This window comes from Drosophila eugracilis, unplaced genomic scaffold (genome assembly GCF_018153835.1).
Source record: "Drosophila eugracilis isolate 14026-0451.02 unplaced genomic scaffold, ASM1815383v1 contig_2154, whole genome shotgun sequence".
NCBI classification, from domain to species: domain Eukaryota; kingdom Metazoa; phylum Arthropoda; class Insecta; order Diptera; family Drosophilidae; genus Drosophila; species Drosophila eugracilis.
This window is the reverse complement of record NW_024573038.1, coordinates 3,031,001-3,050,928: the sequence shown is the minus strand read 5'-3', so window position 1 is coordinate 3,050,928 and position 19,928 is coordinate 3,031,001. Positions and strand designations below refer to the sequence as shown.

The following is a 19,928-nucleotide window of genomic DNA, read 5'->3' as shown; positions in this document are numbered from 1 at the left end:
TTTTTATTATACTTAACTTAAATTTAAATCGCTTAAAAGAATGTGTGATTCGGGTTATTTGTGTAAATATTTCTACTTTGAACTTGTACTATGTTTATGCTCGTGACGCGAAAATGCGTCTATTCTCCATAGAGTCTTAGCCACATATTGCTTACAAATATAGATCTAAAAACTAAATTGACACACACACACACAGCTTATAAATCGATGGCAAAGTAAATATAAAAAATATATGATTTTTATTTTGAAAAATACATTTCCATAACTATTTGCTAGGTTTAAGAAGCATTCTACCTAGGAAGTTGAAACTTTAAACTTTTCCCATAATTAGACACCAAGAGAGTTGTATGTAAAAAAGTTGTGGTAACTATCTGCAGATATAGATTATAGATTAGTTTGGCTTATCAACTAAGTTGGTTTCGGTTTGAAAACTAGCTGCTGCTTATAAAATTTTGTTTTCATCTTTTCAGACCATTTTCCAGTATTTGTTTAAACTTTTTATTTCGTTTTTCTTTGCACTGGGCCGACCTCCAAAGAGAACTTAACTTATTCAGTTAAATTAGTAGAACTAACTTAAATAAGTTGACTAAACAAATATTTGGACTGGAAATATTTTTAGCAAAATTATTTATCACATTTGCGCTTATCCAAAGTTTTAGACTCTTTTTTGTTTGTAAACCGACGGCAATTAAGAAACTATGGGCAGGAATAATTTCCAACAAAGAAAATACGAGTATAAAAAATTATCATTTTCTGGGTTTTTCCTTGGGAAATTGATTCACATTTCTCTGTCATTGTCTCGCTCTTTCTCTCTCGAAATTTTCGTGGGCTGCGCTAGTTCTCACCAACGTAAAGTAATCACAAGTTGCGCTTTTAGGAGCCTTAGTTGGTGTTTGGTTTTTTTTTCAAAAATTTTACTGCGCCTGCGGTTGGATTTGCACAGTGGCCTTTAGTTTACTGGATTTTCCGGATGCCTTATGTTGCAGGTAAAACTGCTTGAGGACCTTGCACATGGTGATGGCCAGGAATTTCCAGGCCAACAGTTGTTCCTCGGCGCTGGGAGGCGGAACTGGCTCACTTGTTGCTCCTGGTTGAGGGAGTTCCTCGGCCGCAGACGGAGGTCCCTCGAAGTCCACTTGGTCGTGTCCAGGATCTATGGAGAAAGCCATAGGACTATCCACTTGATCACCGCTTGGTTCAGACTTTGAGTTGTGCTCTTCTTCAAAAAATGGAATAGCCATTTTGTGTGTCAAAAATATACGTAAAAATGACACTTGAACTTTTCCTGATATCTCCAATGATTTTCCTTGTCTTTCAGATGTGAACTCTTGGCGAGGTCTCGTGCGACTGAGGAGCTACGCTCGCATGGTACCCGTATTTATACCCGGGAAACGGCGGGAGAATTAGCCGCCCTCATCCCCTCTCACTCTCTCTCAATGTCTCTCTCTCTCTCATCTCCTCTCTCTTTCTCCCTCTGATAGCACCTCTCTCTCTGTCGATATCTGTGCCGTTATGTCTAGCTACTTTCATCACGTGCAGTAAACGTTTCCTCACAGGAAATACAGAGAGTGTCAAACCGAGAGAGAGTCACACTTGTGGCATGTTACGTATATATCATTACGTTACTCACCCTCAGAGCGTTACGTTTTTAGTTCGAATTTAAGGGGTTGTTTAAAATACCATTGACTTTCTTACGTTTTTCGAATTAAGAAAGGGAAGTTTTCGAAATAGGAAAACGCACTTTCCATTTCGGAAATAGATTTGCTTGGAAATATATTTTCGGATTAGAATTTTAAGGGGAAATGGTTTCATTTTAGGTAAAAGGTACTGTATACGACATATCCTCAATATTATAATAAACTATTTTGTAATTTTAAATAATAATGTATTATTTTTTGGACCTTATTAAGTTTTACTTGACTTAATTATTTCGAATTTATAGTATTTTCGTGTCATCAAGGGGAAATTATCGAATTTTAGTAAGACTTTTTCGAAATTTTTGGTTTTAGATTTCGCCTTTGCCATTGGGTTTGTTTGGCTTTCGAGTTTGCCTTTCCTTTCCTTTCCTTTACTTTACTATGCTTTGGCTTAGACGTGTCCTTGACCAGTTTTCTTTCTCAATCTTTTTCCCAAGAGTGTGTGGGATTACCTATTTAAGAAACTCCTTATTGTGCATTGGTGGTTTTGGGTTCCTATTGTCAAGATATTCCTATTTATATTATATTATTAAACGATTAGGATTACTTTTAATTACGCAATACGATCACACAGTCTAATGCTTGGATTATCTTGGGATTTATAAAAAAACAGGTTCTATTACTAGACTTCTTCAGAAATACAGAACCCACTCATCTTTTTTGTATTCTCTTAAAACAACCAATTTCCTGACACAGCTCCGTACGACCTCAAGAACAATCGGTTAACATTCTGCCAACCACATGCCAGGAATATTTTATAGTGGAAAGGAGTGTCTGTCGGAGTTCTTTGGCCAGTCTCCCCATTTTACACTCTGGGAAATCAATTCCACAAATCAACATAATCAACTTCTCGCCGTAAGTCCAAAATATAATGCACTCGCCGTCAAAAAACTTCTTTTGTTACCCGCAGAATAAAATGGGTTTGGAGCAGCAGAGAATAAGAAAGAAAGCAGAAATAAGTGCCGTAAAAAATGTAAAAACTTTTTTATAGTTGCTACATAAAAAATGTAAAATAAAAACCCAGCGAAGAACTTTAAAGGGAAAATATACGAAAGAGTGCACAACAAAAGGAGATTACCTTGAGGGCGTTCAGGTGAGTGGGCGGGTTCCGATAATGACATCCCAGCGATGATAACCCCGAGAAATCAGAGAAAAAATCCATGATCTAATTTGCTAAACACTCGAGCGAAATCCGTGGGTGGGGCATATTACTTACAGGTATATCTGTAAAATTCGCAGAAAAGAAATTCTGAAAAGCAAAACAAAGAAAGGAATTGTTTTCGCTTAAAAGAACATTCAAATGGAAATGTTCTGCTTGGCTCAACACAAACAACAAGTGCAGGCGCACACACAAACTGCATTTATTTAGTTAGCAAACAAAAAGGGAAAAGAAAAAACGAAAAAAGGAGCAGAAATGGTATCCAAAGGAAGGAACGCATCGAAAGAGTAGCATTTGAGTACCTTCAGACAGACAGACAATGCTTATATATACATAGATATAGAAGGATAAAAGTGAAGTGCGCTGGGGCATGTGCAGCACACGAACAACAAAACACGACGGCAGGAAAAATTACAAGGGAGCAGCACCCAGAAAAGTGAGTTTCAAGGATGGCACGAATGAAGGGATACCCTTTTCATAAGGGTAAATTATTCAGGAATGCCTTTGTATATCCAGTCAAGATGGATTGATTCTGCAATGATCATTTCTAGATAAACCAAGATCCTTATTATTCTGGGTGAATTGTTGGGAACAATAATTATTAAATCGATTTTAAAATTTTAGCAAACTAAAAGGTAATCGTTTTTGAGTTATTATAAAGGACAGTTGATTTCGGGTAGATAATAACTCTAATATGACATATTTTTCATCGTAAAACAAATTAATAATAAAAAGTATTTTTACTTACTAACGAAGTTGTAGACTTCTTTTATAACTTTGAAAAGTAAAAATGATTTTCCTTCTTATTTTAAAGTTGAGTTCAAACGGTTGCCAATTTCTACTCTCCTGTATCACCTTTTCCATTTTCCGATTAATTTCCTTACTGCTCTGCTTTGTACCCCACTTATTGCCAATCGATATCAGTTCACCGTTAATGCCCATTATAGGGTATTTACCTCTTCAGTAAAAGCACAGCAAAAAGGTAGCATAAAACGCTGCGTCGTTTTCGTTGTTGCCTTCTGGCTGTCAGATTGATATTAAATTATATACCTTATTATCATGGCAGAGTTTGCTTTTTTTTTGTGTTTCATATCCATGTCAGGGGGGCGTGGCAAGTCGTGTTTATTTACAGCTGGCAACAATTGTTGCTGAAATGCATTTCACTTTGCCGCACTTTGGAGGATGCACCTCAAGTCAAAGTCAAAGCCAGGACACTTCACATGTGGCTTCCCGTTCTTCGTTTTTTGCATTTATGGGTGGTTTTTGTTTTGTTTTCCTGTGTAAACTGTTATTTTTTAAGGAGGTGGAAGGATACAAGGACTTTATGCTTGATGGTTGCGCCCAAGTGACATTAAATGGCAGCCACATCTTCGGCTTCCTTCGACCTCTCTTTCCCTTCAGATATTCCCGTCTCTTTCCCTGCCATAAAGTGGCTAAAGAAGCAGCTTAAAGTTACCCTGCATTTTAAAGCTTTCTCATTCAGTTGACGTATAAAATATTTATATTTCCAGCTATTTACGCATTCTTCCCTTATATTGACCATCAAAATAAATTGAAGTGATTTTAGTTCGATGCGCAAACTAAATGGGATTAAAGATTCGATTGTTGATTGTCTGGGCAGCTTTATTTGTTTATTTGCTTTGTCTTTATGGGTGGCAGAAAAAGCAATAAACAAGGCAAAGGTAAAACTTTTCCTATTGCTAAAATGAATGTTGGGACTTATTTATGCTTCGGTCGTTCTAAATACGTTTAGGAAAAACTAGGAGCTGCGAACTACTGATAAAATTAATTGCGCTTTTGACAGTTTATACAGTTAGTTGTTACGGGATTTATAAAATTTAGTGGTTGGAAAAAATTTTCATCTGTCAAAATATTTTACCTCAACCCATAAAATTCTCTTACTAGCAATCTCATCTAGCAGAAACTGATGGCTAATCGCCTCCATTGTCTACAGCAGGCAACCAAAAGTGCCGCACTAATTAACAAATTGATTTATGGAAATGAAAATGACAACTCTCCAGGGACAAGAGCCCAATCATCAGGGAAGAGCCAAAAAACTCTCATATGCAAAATATATTTTGGCAAAAAACAAAGCGGTAACAACAATGAGCCACAACCACCCTGGGGATGGTCGAAAAACTTTGACTCTGCGGTTAAATCTGGAACTCATCCGCCGCAGACAGACATTTAATTAAGGTGTCTTCATGGTTACAATCTCTGGCTGAATTCGAGTGGCAAATGAGTCTAATTAATAACGAGGCATTTGCAGCATAATTCATTTGGCAGCCAAACTTTGTTTTGGGTTTGGGTAATTATTCCTGAGCTCGGGGTACAGTTGCGGTGCTTAAATAATATTTATAAAAATTTTTAAATTCAATTTTATGTTGTATTACTAAACACATTGAAATCTGTAGCCAACAATTCTGTATTTTAGGTGTTACCTTTTTGTGGACCACATTTGGTCATTACATTTTTTTCAGTTTTTTTTATCAATTTTTACCCGAAAACTTTTTCTCCTTATTTCAGCTGTCCGGCAATTTTTCTTTTGTGGTGTTACCATTTTGATGACTTAAGCCAGGCGTCTGAATTGAATTTATTGCCGTACTGATATGTCCCCTGGTCCAACGTAATTTATGCAAATTGTTTAGCACTTTCGCCAGCTACAACCCCTGGACAGAACAATTAATTTCCAAGTTCAATCATATGGGCCAAAAACCTCCTGAAAATTGTATTTATTTTTGGGTTGGTTTCATATAATCGAATTTTAAGGACAAACATTGTCCTGCAAAACTAAAGTAAATAAACATTCTGGCCCGGCCAAGACATCAAAAGCGTGTTTAATTTATGGTTCGTTAGGTCAGCCATTTGCTGTCAGCAAGTGGGAAGGCTTTTGTCTGGTCCCGGACCTCAATCCAAGCCGTATGCAAATCAAATGGAGTATTCATCTTCGTCAGTTCTTGGACCCTTTTGCGGGTCCTTTGAGGTGTTGGCTTAAACACTAAATGGAAATTATACAAAAGGCAACTCAGAGAGACTCCCACATTCCACCCCTCCGATGGGTCAAGAATAATTCCTTTTTGATTTCCCTCCCCCGCTGCGGAAAACTGTGGGAAAATGGTCACAGCACATGTGAGGCGAGCAGGAAAATTTATGTGTGCCCAGTTTGGCCATAAAAAGGGACGGCAAACTTAACTCAACTTCCTCAGCGGGGAGATCCTGGACAGTACAAAAGAAAAATGCGGAATGATTCTGCAAGGATCTTTGTGCGGTCAGTTCAAGTAAACATAAAAGGCGACAAAGTGCCACTTTGGTGCTTTAAACTTTCTTCAGCATTCCCCACTTGTTACTTTCAAATGATTCAATGCCTTCAATTGCCAAGTATTTCGTTTTTTTTATTTTAAACTCCCAATTTTGAGGGTTGTTGGGCGAGGAAATGTCTGCTGGGCATATCAAAAAACCGATTCGGTTGTTATTAAATGTTTTACGGCCCAAACAGACCGAAGCTGTACAATGGAAATTTTTGAATTGTTGAGCTCCGAGGAGAGTTAATGTTTATTGTGTACTTTTTATTGTCAGCTCAGCTTTTAATTTAAATGATATAACACAAAATGTTTGACTTTATGTGGGTGCCCGAAATGTACTTTTGGGATATGTGAAATGTTTTAACAAGAAGGGCAGCCTCAGAGCTTGGAAGTAGACTTTTGGTTACAGCATTTATGCTTTATAAGTTTATCTTAATTGATTTTATATATTAAAATTAGTTTATTTTATTTTCTTATTTATTTATTATTTATGTAATTATTACCTTTACTTTAAGTTTTATTAAGAGTTCCTTGAAGAGTGTTTACCATTCGATTCCCATTTTTTTATAATTTTCTTAACAGCAATTCGAAGTAAAAACAGCGCATTAAAAATAATTTTTATAGTCAACTTTATTTGCAATTTCTCTCAAAATAATTTTTATATATTTTTGTTCTTTGGGGTTGGCTTGAAATCTTTGTAACATAACCTTCTTGCCCTCCCTTGTTTTTATTGGATTATATTTATTAGTTCTTAGAAAATGTGGCACGACTCGTTTAATTTTGTAAAACGGCGAGTTTTCGTACAAAACGTTTTTTAAGAGCACATATAAATTTTCCGTTGAAGGATTTTCCTGATGCACAGCAATTGGAATTTATGAGGACTTCGATTCGGGGGCGTTCACTACATCAAATAAATTCAGCGATCATAAAATTGTCTGCCAGCAAATCCATCCAATATATCAAACCTTTTTGACTACCAATTACGGACACCTTCTCGTCGGCTTTTTCGGAGGTGGGAAAAAACTGTGACTCAACGCACATGATAATTTATCGCACATGCCTACATGTAGATGTCACCCCTCCGGAATTTGTTGGGGGTGTGGGTTCTGGTGGATATATATTCATATTTTCCCTATATGACCATTGTCTTTATCCCTTTTCGGGCTCAGACTTGGGCGATGATTTGCAGCCGCTGCCAGTAAATCAAGCCTGCAGCATTAGATCAGATCAGCAGCCTGCAAGGATAATAAATGAATTGTTTATGGACCGACAAAGTGGGCAAAGTGATGCCCCTGCTCTTGGTTTTTCTCCTTCTCAACTTTTTTGATATATTGCGTCTTACTCTGAGGTGTCTGAGCTACCTATATGAATGTGATGGAGTGGATTATGTTAAGATGAAGAGTCTTTGACTAGGAAATAGGGCTTGGCAATTCGATTAAAGGTTATTTTATACAATGGAAAACGATTAGGAGAGAGAACTTTGGACTTATTTTGGGGATATCTGTTTTCAGAAATGCATATATCACAGAAAATGCTCCTTTCAGTTGATGTTTTAGAAATTAAAATCAATTATATTCAGTTAGTATCTCATAGTATAATAAGGTTTAAAGCTTTCCAGTATGGCCCGTAGTCTGCAAATAGATTGACTGCTCCAGAAGTTTTTAAATCCTTGTGTAATGACCTGCAAGCTTTTATTCGAGACTTATTCACACCATCTCTTTGTCACCTCCATGTCGTCGTCCCTTCTTGTGTAATTCCCATCGCAGCCCCACATCCTCGTTTCAATTTCGGTTACCCCACAACCTCCAATATTTACTGTCCTTCCATCGCTGCCCAAAGGACAATTGCCAGGCGTTGTCCCTCATCCGTTTGTTGTTGTTGTTTGTTTCTGGTTGCTGGCCACACGCCGCAGCCAAGTTCCTCAATTAAAAAGGGTCCTTCGATGGGCAGACGCGGGCATGTCCGGGCAAATACGTCCATTGAGGGCAGAGAAAAGAGTTCAATTGATGCCTGACATATTCCTTTGTGCGACGCGAGGGGTGAAGTCAAACGGAGTGGGGGTCATGCAAATTGTCGAAATATTTTCAACTGACCAACAATTGAGTGGGTGGTTCGGAGGCAACGGTTTCCCACCTTTTCACGCTGTTGTGATTGGTTTTTGTCTAATGGAACTCGAGCGTGGCAACAATTTCATTGAATTGGATTTCAATATAGCACAGATATGCGTGTCTGTGAGTTGGAATAAAAGGAGCCGCGTTGCCTTCAATACCCTGTAAATTTATATGCTTTCTTCAGCTATATAATATGATTTTTAGTTCTGTTAAGTTGACAGAAAAACGTAAATGAGTTTTAAGAGAAAAGCAAGAAAGTAAGTAAGTTTAAAACCTAGTAATAGGGTTAAAAATAAGTTTATTTCATAATAAAAAGACCTAAAAATTATCAAGAAATTCACAGGAAAAGATTTACATATATACATATACAAAATATTTTAAACTTTTTATCTTTTCAAATAAATCTATTTACCTATAGAAAAAGAAAAGAAAGCGTTTTCCTGTGGTACCAATTTTAAAACTTATTTAATTCTATTTCATGACTTAGAAATTTTGAACTGAACTCACATACAAACCTTAAATACATGGTATATTAAAGTCCAAACGCTTCATTATAAAATATTACCTTTTGATTTTCCTTTTTTCGGGTTTCGCCCTCTGTGTGTATGTTCCTTTCACAATTCGCTGGTCATTAAAAGGGACACGTGCAGTGAGGCACGTGGCCCGTGCCAGGTTTCCCTTGTTCTCCTGAAAGCGAAACTCCGAAACTGGACCCGAGATCCCAGGGATCCCGTGGATCCTGAGACCTCTCCCATTGTTTCGGCCTTCCTTCCTTCCGTTTCGGTTTACGGGGCACTTGAGGAATATGTTTTACAATGATTAGTGTAAATATTTGAGGGCCGAACTGCTCACACACAGCAACACAATGGCCATTGCCCGAACTCAAATTGGGACTCGAACCGAGAGGCATTTGTCGCTTAATTTTTGTACAAATACATTTCATTATATCGATGTTTGGCCAGCGCGGTTTTGGTTTCACTTCCGGTCATGCGTCCCAAAGAGCGTCCCATCATGTTAATTTGTTATTAATTGTGCTGTGTTGATTCTTGTTTTGATTTCTCTTGTGGTGAGATCAGAAGGAAGGGGAATATCTGAGGCAAAAAGGAAACTCTGGGAAAGTTTTTCGAAAGTTTCGTTTGATATTATTATCATTCAGTAATTTTAAGAGTTCTAAGTAGTCATTTTGTAGGTTAACTTTGCACTTCATATTTTTCCCATCTCTGGTTACAACTACTATCTGTTGCAAATGACTGTTGCCTAAGCTTAACGCAATTTTAGACCATGCTGGCGCATCGAATTTCCCGCAACTTGCATAAATTATAAAGCGGAAGAGCCTTTTAGATGGAAGCAGTTTAATCAACATCAGACACACGACCCACGTCGTAATCCCTTTACGATGAGCACCAGATCGAGCTGAAGGAAAAGGGTTAAAAAACCGAGAATGGCCCAAAAGGAGCGGGCGTGAAAAAAGAGCAACAATGTGGGAATCCCCTGCCACATTTCGTTGCATGTTTTGAAGTATCTGCTGGATTCGGGGCACTCGCCCATCAATGTCAGTCATAAATTCATCACGCAAATCTGTTTTGCATTCGTGCGGTCACGTGACTTCATCCTCGGCATTAGATAATGTTTGACATTCGGGCATATTAATTGTTCAAATTAAATAGATCTGCGGCTGCTGCCTCTTCAGAGTGTGAACAAAGTGTTGTTGCCACAACAACTCGCAGATATGGGGTAGATATGAGTTGGAAAACTGGTAGCAGAAGTGGGCCCACAACTATTGGCAATTAAGTTAATTGTGTAAATTTCAATGTTCAGCCAGCGCCGCAGGACATCGTTGCTAGCCGAGTCTGCAGGAAAGTTAGTAGCAAGGGCTGGTTTTGAAGTTCTAGGTTTACTAATTCTAAGATTACTTTTAGATGAAGTATAAATCATTGAAATTAATATATGTAAGGAGATTTTATTCTATTCTTTAGCTTTATTAATTCGCTATTAACTTACTGACCTCCTCTCGTTGAATATGGAACATCCCGAAAACAACCAACTCCGCTTTGTCCTCAGATCCGTTCCTCTTACATAATTGCAGACAAATTCAGGAACGGCAACGGCATCAGCAGCACCATCGACATCATCGAGCATTATCGTCATCGCCAGGACAATGTCAGGCGCAGCTTAGGCAAATAAATATATATAAATATATATCTGTATATAAATAAATCCTAGGACAAAGGACATTGCGCAACAGTGTGTGTGTGAGTCAGACATACAAAAACAAATAATTGCAAGTAAAAATCGCAGAGAGTATAATGGAGCAGATAATGAGGTGAGGTCGGGGTGGGAGGTGGTTCCAGGACAGACGATGCCAAGTCCCCGGCAATTAAACATTTTCAATAAAATTTACACCTGAGCTCATTTTAATTGAGTTGCCGGCGGTGAGTCTGCACTTGAAAAAGGATCGGCAGGAGCAGATAAACTTGTTCTCTCCCGGAGCGAACCGAGGTGAACTGGAGTGGAGTGGAGCACTCGAATCCTTCAGATATAATTGCCCGGCCCAGCCAGAGATATTCAAGTTCTGTTCCCTCGACATTCTGATTGTCTGCTACTTGAAAACCAGCCCCTCCTCTTTATTCCAATTGATTTTTGCTTCAATGTAGTGGAATTGATTTGTGTACGAGTGGCCACGCCCACTCCACCAAATTAGTTGCCGTAAATAAAAAAAAAACACACAAAAATCCAAACCAGAGCGAACACAACACGAAAAAAAAATTAAATAAGAAATTGGCAAAGAAGAACGCAGCGGACAAGTGAAATATTTTTCTTATTTGGTTCGGAAATTTGCATAAATAAAGTTGCCATGACATCCCCGGGATATTGATATGATATGGAGAAGGTAGCCGCGGCTGGGATATTTGCATACGATTGCGGGATGCCCTAAAAAAGGTTGGGTATATCGAAAAGTTAAGAAAACTGTAAAGGAAAAGTATTTAGTTGAAATTGTTGGCAATGACTTTGATTCTGGAAAACTATTAATTTTCACTAAGCTAACTGATGGTAATTTTAAATTTTAAATATCTATGAATTTGTGTCTATATCATTAATCATATTTCATCATTCATTCATTCATATATCGATTTAAGAATCATTTCTCAACATATTTCAATCATTTTAGAGATACTTCTTATCTTCTTGTTTATATTTTTTATAGATTATTTTAGTAACTTCATGTTATTACATAGAGCAACTTAAGTTCGATATCCCACAACAGACGTTTCCCGTTTCCCATCAAGCAACTCTTATGACATCGTGAAATTCTTGCCTCAATAAACATAAATTTGCACTGGCATTCGCACAGAGACCCCAATAACGCACCACTCCCCGAAAGTGAGGGTACAACCCTCACTGAACTATAAAAATTGCCAATAAGTTGATCCCCTGGTCCTCTTCTCAAACAAAAAAAAAAAGGACGAAGGAGTGGGATGAGGTCTCGGAAAATGTTGTCGCATGCAAATTTGCTGCCTGATTTGTTCATTTTGTTTCAATTTTCGCTCTCCTCGATTTCCTTTTGCGCCTCAATAAAGTCCTCGGCGAGTGCATTCCGCAAATAATTGCAATGATTCGCTTCCTCAAACAAATAATTCGGGGATGTGTGTCCTGCTCCTGGTATCATTTTATTTTTTCTGATTTCGATATGGTAATTTTGGCTCTTTTTTCTGGCTCTGCCGCCTTTGGCCAAATATTTGATACTTGACAAAGGGAGTGGGGCAATGTCTGCTTCCATTATTAGTATTTGACTCCCAATTGAGTCTTAGATTACAGGCAATTGTTGCAAATTGAAAATAAATGTAATCGGCGTGATGGGTTTTTGCGATTATGAGAATTTTGGTAACTATTCATTCCATTGTTCTCTCATATTGGGAAAAATGATTGAACTTTTTGGGAAAATCTCAAGTTTAAAACATTACAATTTGGCAAAAATGATCATAAAATAAATTGACTTTGCTATAATGACAAGCGAAATAAAACATTTTAAACTATAAATTATTAATTGAATTATTTTCAAATATAAACTAAAATATGCTAAACCTTTAACTTACTTTTTATATTTATCAAATATGCACCTGCTAATCGCGACTACCTCCATCACCAATCTCATAAATTTAATTTAAAAACCCTTTTTTAGCTTTGGGACACCCTTGTCAGTTGGGCAATTAAATTCAGCATGACTTTAATTATATTTCAACAAATTTTAATAAGGCACCGCTAGACCCCTCTGCCTTCTTCTGTATGCAAAATATCATACCATTTTTATAAATGCTGGCGAAAGAAAAGAAAAAATTGTTAACAACTTCAATTAAATTATCAACTTTCAGCACGTAGAAGTCTCGACCGATGGGCGAGGTCAACAAAAAATTGGCCGCTGAAAAAGTTTTTCGGTCGAGTTTTAACTCAATTTGGCTGTGGAAAAGTTTTCCTTCTTCTCATTTTCCGGGCAACGCTTAACGCGGCTTAATTGTGGTCGCAGGTGTTGAGGGCAACATTTTTATCGTTCTGTTCACAGTTTACAGAAAAAAAATCGTGTACTTACCAAGGGTGGTGGGTGGTTGGAACAGCGAAGCTAGCTCATTTCGTTTAAGACAATTTTTATGACCTTTGCGACTATTTGCCGAGTCGTTGCATTGGATTGGCTTTGATTGCGTTTATGGCCCTAAGCTTCTTGGGCCAGAAATAAAATTCCTCGATTTATTTGTTTGTCTTAGCCACATAAAAAAGCGAGTCTGCACTTTTGACTGTTCTGCCGAGTAATTTGATATCCTTTGCAACCCTTTTTTTCGTCTTTCGCTGGAGGCCAGAATCCTTAGCGCGCTTTTCAGCGTTGCGCATTTTTTAATTGCTTGAAATTTAATATTTTTTGGCGAGTCTCAATGTTTGTTTTATTTTATGCTAATTATATTCGCATGCAACGCGAAGCAGTCTCTGTTTTTATCTTTCCCCACTTTTGCTCACTTTTTTGCCCGAAAAGCCAATTATAAAATTTCATTTTTGCACTCTTCGCTTTTCAGTTTGTTATTGAAAATAGCTTTTGGCGTTGGTAATCCGATAGGCGCAATTAGCAGGCGAGTCCTGCGAGGTCAGACAAGATGAGAATTTAATAACAACAAGCATATTGCTGGATTATTCCCACATAAGTGCGGCTTAAAATTAAAGGGACAGCTTTCAGAAGATTTTGATGTGTTGTGATATTACATTTCCATGAGCCATTGTTAGTGATGATCTCTATAAATTATTTAAAACTTACGTGTCGAAATTCATGGTTTAAATGACATATCTCGAGTGACTTAGTGGATTTTTACAAAAATTATTGTGAAAATAAAAATCCTCTCCCTAGCTAGCCTTTCGCTAGATTTATATTTGGTTTGGAATGTATAAAAAGAACTCGAATGCGCTTTCGACCCCAAAGGTCTTCAAAACACAGTGAAAGCTGGCAGTCAATCCTCGTCCAGAATGCACACACCTATTTATATTTATGAGCTTACCCAAGTCCCGAATCGCGAGTGCATTATAATTCAATAATTTCCGCACTCGCTTGGCGCCAGGGTTTTTTAATTGCTTTTCAATAACAGAGGAGTCGAGATGGGGCTGGAGCCAGGATGTCCTGGGTGGAGCCTGTTCAGGCGCTGATAAGCCGCAGGATAATCATCAGCATGGCCAACGCGTTAAAATGCTGAAAAATTCATACGTATGGAGGTGAAATATTTACGAGGCGAATTAAAAAGCGCGCTAATGCAATTCACTCGGCCAGCGCTAATTTAAATTTTTAAGTGGCCCTGCAATATGCGAAAATACAAATTTGAAAAAAGAGCAATGCAGTTTGCACTTGGGAAACATAAACTTGTATATACCCTTTGTATTGAAACACATTCGTCTTTATATTCTAAATTATATATTAAAACTCTCCGATTCATGAACTCTTTTATGCATTCTTTCATTTTAAAACCCCTTCCAAATTTATGCTCTCCCTATTAGCACCTCAAGTCCTTAACAAAATGGATAACAGAGTTATGCTTTCCTTTCATGTCCTCCCATAAAAGAGCAACGCTTGACTGCCACTGACGATGTGTGGTATGCAACAAATTGTTGCATGGCCTTTCAAACTAATGTCCGTTGCTGTCTCCCTCTCTGTCTATCCCGTATCCCTCTCTCTATCCATCGCACTGGGTGGGCGGGCAACAATGTTGTGTTAATGTTTACACATGTCCATGACACGACCACAATGAACACGATCCCAGGGCAGAAACCATTCTGGTCCCACTTTCAGGCCAGAGCAGACCTTACACAGGGAAAATAATTGCTGTGAAAATCTATATATATATTTTTAAAATTTTAAAAAGTTTAAGCTTTTTCCTTAGCTAGAAAGATATATTTATATTTCGGTAATAATTTTACCAAACAAAAAACATTTAAAAGGAAATACGAATATTTATATATGTTACCTTTCTAATACCATTTTTAATGAATATGAAGAATATTTAATATTATTTAATAAATATCTCAACTTTCTTGTATACAGGTAGGAAAGTTAATAAACTCTTTTTGAGTTTCTTTTAAAGTTTTTGAGTTATTGAATATAGGTATAAGCTTTTTAATTAAGTGCCCGCTTTTTTAGTAGTGTACCTGGCCAAGCCAATTCAATCCAATCCAGTCGGGTCTGTCCATAAAGTGCATCAGTTGCGCTGCATTGCACTTTGGAGTTCCGTTGAGTTGCCTGGAGTGGAGTAGAGTGGAGTGCCTCAAAATGCATCGTGTCTGTTCGGGTGTCGATAGCAGGCCTTAATTAAAATTAACATTTTTTGCACAAAACTTAACAGATCCTTTTTACATTGTGGGCCTGAGCTTTTAGGCCGGAGTTAACTCAATTTGGGTGTCCTGGACACTGGGCAATCGCTGGGGATATGGGGCGTATGTGTGTTTTAGAGGGGGCCTCTAGCTTCTATGCCGGGTTTCTATTGATTGTGATGATGGTTATTTAATTTGGAGCGTCAAGTGAGCGTTATTGATGCGAACCGGAGAGGCCTTTGAGTGCATTTGCCGTTTTAATAGCCTGCGGCTGTCAGGAGGGCTTCAATTTATGGTTTGTAACGGGAGGAGGGGAGTCCTGGATTTTAGAACGGATGAGTATGTTGATGAATGTATGGGTTTTTGATTTTGTTTTTTGCAACTAATTGCTGAACTCAATATTTTGGGCAGATTAATGATGCTCAATCAGATTTGTCTTACAATCTGTTAAAGTGAAGGTTGATATGTGGTAGAAAACTTCTAGTAATTATTTATAAATATGCATTAAATAGATATTACTGCATTTAGAGACATTGTTTCGAACCATTCATTTTGTCTTTAAGTTTCAGTTTCTTAGTCAGATTGATATTTGTTTGTTTGTAAAACCAAATCAGGAATACATTTAAGAGTTTATTAAACTTTACTATTCGCATGTCACGCTGGGCGGGGTTTTCCGCATAATCCTGGAAAAAAACGACATTTATCCACCGAAGGCAAAACCCGCGCATAACCATATTTAATAACCGGCTCATATTTCCACATAGTTTATTTGACTTTTTGCGAAAATGCATTTCCGCGCCAGTCGTGAGCAGCCGCCGGCGTCAAGGGTGGGATGGGGCTGTGTGCAGGTCTGCATGGGTAAATATCAATATTTACACCTTTAATTAAAAACGCTAACAAGGTTATTTAGTATGTTGTAGATGGGGGAAAAGACGGGGGACTGGCCAGGAAATCTGGCAGGAAGTCAGCCGTGGCCAAACAAGTGAAGCTTCGGTTACCGCGCTTGCACTCTCAGTTCGTTTATTTTCTGCCCTTCCTCGGTTGCCGGAAAAGCTTTTAAGCGAAAATGCCAAAATGAAAATGTAAAATTTATATTTCATTCACTTGTTTAACTTTAAATTAATGCGCTATGAGCAGTGAAGGTTCACTTGTGTGGGGATGTAGTAAAAAGGTGTAAATATACTGCAGGACTATGATGTGCATTCAAATAATAACAAAAGGGCATACAAACTTGTTTTCACACATTTTTTATATTTTTCAGAATAAATGCTGCAGTGTTTTATTTTCGGTTTTATTTATCTCGCGTTTAAGATTTTTTTTATTAAATACGAAAAGAGTTATTGGCTTTTTAATCAATATAAAACTTGAAGACTCTTTTTAGTTTTTATTGCCTATAATTTTATTTCCAATTGCTAAATCGTTATATTTTTGTAAAAAAATAAATAAAATCTTATAAATGATAATGGAAAATGCGTGAAATCTAACGTTCAAATGGAACTCATAAGCGCTTATAAGGAATTAGTCATCCATTGGCCAGCATTCCGGTGACTTAGCTCGGCACTCTGGTGACCCCAACCGACACTCCATGACTGCAAATGTGTGCCTAAAATATTTGTCATATTGCACGTGCCACCAAATCTGCATCGCCGCCCACAGAGCGAGGTGGTGACATTAAAATCCAAACTCGGCTGCATGTCGTTTAATTAAAAAATGCCCCAAAAGCATTTACCCAAACCAAAGGTTGAATTTAAAAGGGCAAAAAACCAATGCAACCATTGATGCAACGGGAAAAGGGATGTGTGCATTTTAATGAAAACGGAAACCGAATAATCAGCAAGTGACAATCTCCAAGGGTGGTGGTCAAGCTCAGATGAAATGATATCACACAGGAAAAAATAAGAGGTTATGTAATATGAAGAAGCCTTAAATGATATTCGAGAATATCACATCTCAAATTTGTTTAGGAATGTATGTTTAGAATTGAATAGCATAAAATAATTTTAAATATAATATAAAAATGTTTATCATTTATTTTTTCTTGTATTTCAAAGTAAATGTTTCCAGTGAAGACCTCAACAAAGCGCCAATGCGAAATGAGAAAAGTGCAACCCGTGGAGCGTATGAATTTAATGATTTAATCGAAGTCCCTTGCCCCTTTTTGGCCACGCCTTGTTGACACTGCATGCGTGTCAAGAGAATTTGTCAAAAAATGCAACCGCCGGTGGCAGCCTCAAGGGAAATTGGACAAAGCCAAGTGGACTTGAGACTGATGGAACGGGCTGAGGGTTGCACTTGGCCAAGTTATTGACTTTGTGTCCCTGTCAAATCCTGGCATGTGGTCAACATTTAAGTGTAATTAATGCCCGCGGCCAGTCGCCAGTTGCATTTCATCCAATCCAATTTCATCCGATCTCCTCCTGCAGATTCTGGAATATGAAAACCAAATATTGCGCTTAATTTGATTAGCGTGTCTGCGTCCAGATTCCGATTGCATATTCCGGTTTCATTTGTGCATCGCAGCCCGCGGCAATTGTTGCTTCCGCAGTTGTCCTCATCCGGTGATGGCTTCTTCTTTATTATTTTTCAGTACTCGGGTTTTAGAATTTGCAATATGCGGCTTTTTGCATCGCAGAGTACATACCATTTTTAGGCAGTTTGCCTGGGAAATACAAGAGTTTCCATTAAAAGAGTGCTTAAAATCAGAACTCAATAGCTGATTATTAAAAATATTTGATTAGAGTTTTACAATTTCTTTAAGCTTAAGAATTTTCTTTAAAATTGAAACCCATTATTTGCATTTTACAGAAATGTTGGACAAATTCAGTAATCCTTTTCCATCACTTTCCTTTTAATTTTCTCAGAAGGAGGCCGCTAATCGAAAGAGTTTCCATTTTAGTAATTAATAGTTTTCTAACATCAGAAACTTCGAAACACTTTGAACTGTTGGAAACTAAATGCAAATGTGCCATCAAGTTCAGTTACTTTTCTTGAAAAGATGGGTAAATTGAATTTACCTTGGGTCCGTTAAAAGGTTTCCCATGCTCTCAGTTTCCATTAACCCCTGCTAGTCCCGTGTGGCCTTTGACGCCTCGTGTGTGAAGGATAATTACAGGGACTAGCCAAGTTCTTCAATTAAAATTTATTTGGTTTTCGAGGTGGAATGGCTTATGTGGACAGAGTGGGGAGGGAGTTATAGTTTTATATTCAATGTAGAGAACTTTCGAACGCGTTTCGGTGTGGTTTTGTTTGATTTTTAATCCTTTGTGCCGCTGACAAGCCAATTAATCATGTTTGTGGTCGCTTTGTGTAAATGAGTGGTAATATTCTGAACTTGCATCTTATATTGGCTTTGCAAAGGGAAAATTGGGAATTAAAAATGAAAATGAAGTCAAATTTTAAAGAAATCTTATGACATTTTCGTCCTTGTTTTACAGCGTTATCTGGTATTAGTCTTATTAGTTTGAAATTAGTGAACAAATATATTGAAAACAAATAATAATATATCCTTGATGTTTCTATCTGGTTTTCAACTTATTTAATAAAAAAAAAATATGATATGATCGTTTGTTTTTGTTTAATAATTTGCACTGAAATCTTCTTTAGGTTTCATTATCTGTATCTGTCGTACAATGCTCAAATCAGGAAATAATGCATATTATTTTTCATCTCAAAGTTGTCTGTTACCGCCCTTTGTCCATTTATATCTCCATATTCCTGAGTTCTTTTTATCCGTTTTTTTTACTTTTTTTTGCCTTGGCTGTTTTAACATTCTTCTGTGGGTCTATCATGATTTTTAAAGATTCTTCGTCTTCTTCTTGCCCTTTTTTAAGCTAGGAAAAGAAGGCGACAGGAGATGAGCCCATAGATTCCCTTCTGGATCCTTAACCTTTAACTACGAAGTCAAGTTGTGAAATTTTATGTTTAGGGCCTATTGCGTTCAGAACCATCTTGGTGATTCGGACTTTTAGCCAGACCTAGACTCAAGTCTAATAATAGACCTCCACATTAAGACTGACATGAACGTACAGAATGCCCCAAGTTTAAACGTCATCCTATTTTTTCCAATCAGATGTCTTATCAGGGGCCTTGGCATACTTAAGGCAGCATTAGATAGTCCGGCCGTGGGCCTTAGCCAATGTCTACTCTACTACTGTGGCGATAAAAATAAATAATAATATATCCGCATATTTCTAGCTGGTTTTGAACTTATTTAAGAAATAAATTATAATACTTTGCTTGGTCGTTTTCTTTAATTATCTGCATTGAATTGCTCTTAAGGTTTTGTTTTAGCTTTACAATCGCTTTCAACACCGGACTGTTTTCCGGATTATTCTATGAAAATGCTTCTGCGGGTCCACTGCGATTTTTGAAGGTTCTTGGTCTTCTGCGTGACCTTTTTGGTGACCTCAAGAAAGTAAGAAGCAAGGATGAGAAGGTGTCAGGAGATGAGCTCTGGATCCTCAACCTTCAACTTCGATATCAAGTTATTAAATTTGATGCTTTGGGCTTATGGCGCTAAGGACTATTTTTGTGATACGAAATTTTTCCAAGGCATGGACATAATCCTGATAACGGGCCTCCACATTATGGCTGACATGAAGGTACAGAACGCCCCGAGTTTAAACTTCGTCCCGTTGATGATTATCGCAGGTCTTATCAGGGGCCTTGTCAGAACCAAGACAGTTGTAGATAGTTCAGCCGTGGGCCATAGCCAATGTCTATTACTGCGGCGAGATTTTGACTTCGGTGCTAGACAGGAGTACAGATATATACTATGTCCTCCGAGTCGACCTCATAGTCTTTCGAGCCAAGATTTCCTTTTGGT

The 19,928-nt window shown here is 37.6% G+C and overlaps 1 protein-coding gene across 1 annotated transcript; it reads right to left on the bottom strand.

The window, feature by feature from the left end:
• Positions 1–204: 204 nt before the first annotated feature.
• Positions 205–1,337, bottom strand: LOC108108446. The gene has a single exon (XM_017216500.2). It carries the CDS (start codon positions 1,239–1,241, stop codon positions 915–917), a length of 327 nt encoding a protein of 108 aa, XP_017071989.1. The 5' UTR covers positions 1,242–1,337; the 3' UTR covers positions 205–914.
• Between the last annotated feature and the right edge of the window lie 18,591 nt (positions 1,338–19,928).

Bases quoted from the DNA above. Each gene is read 5' to 3' on its own strand.
- LOC108108446 (XM_017216500.2), bottom strand. From the start codon at position 1,241: ATGGCTATTCCATTTTTTGAAGAAGAGCACAACTCAAAGTCTGAACCA.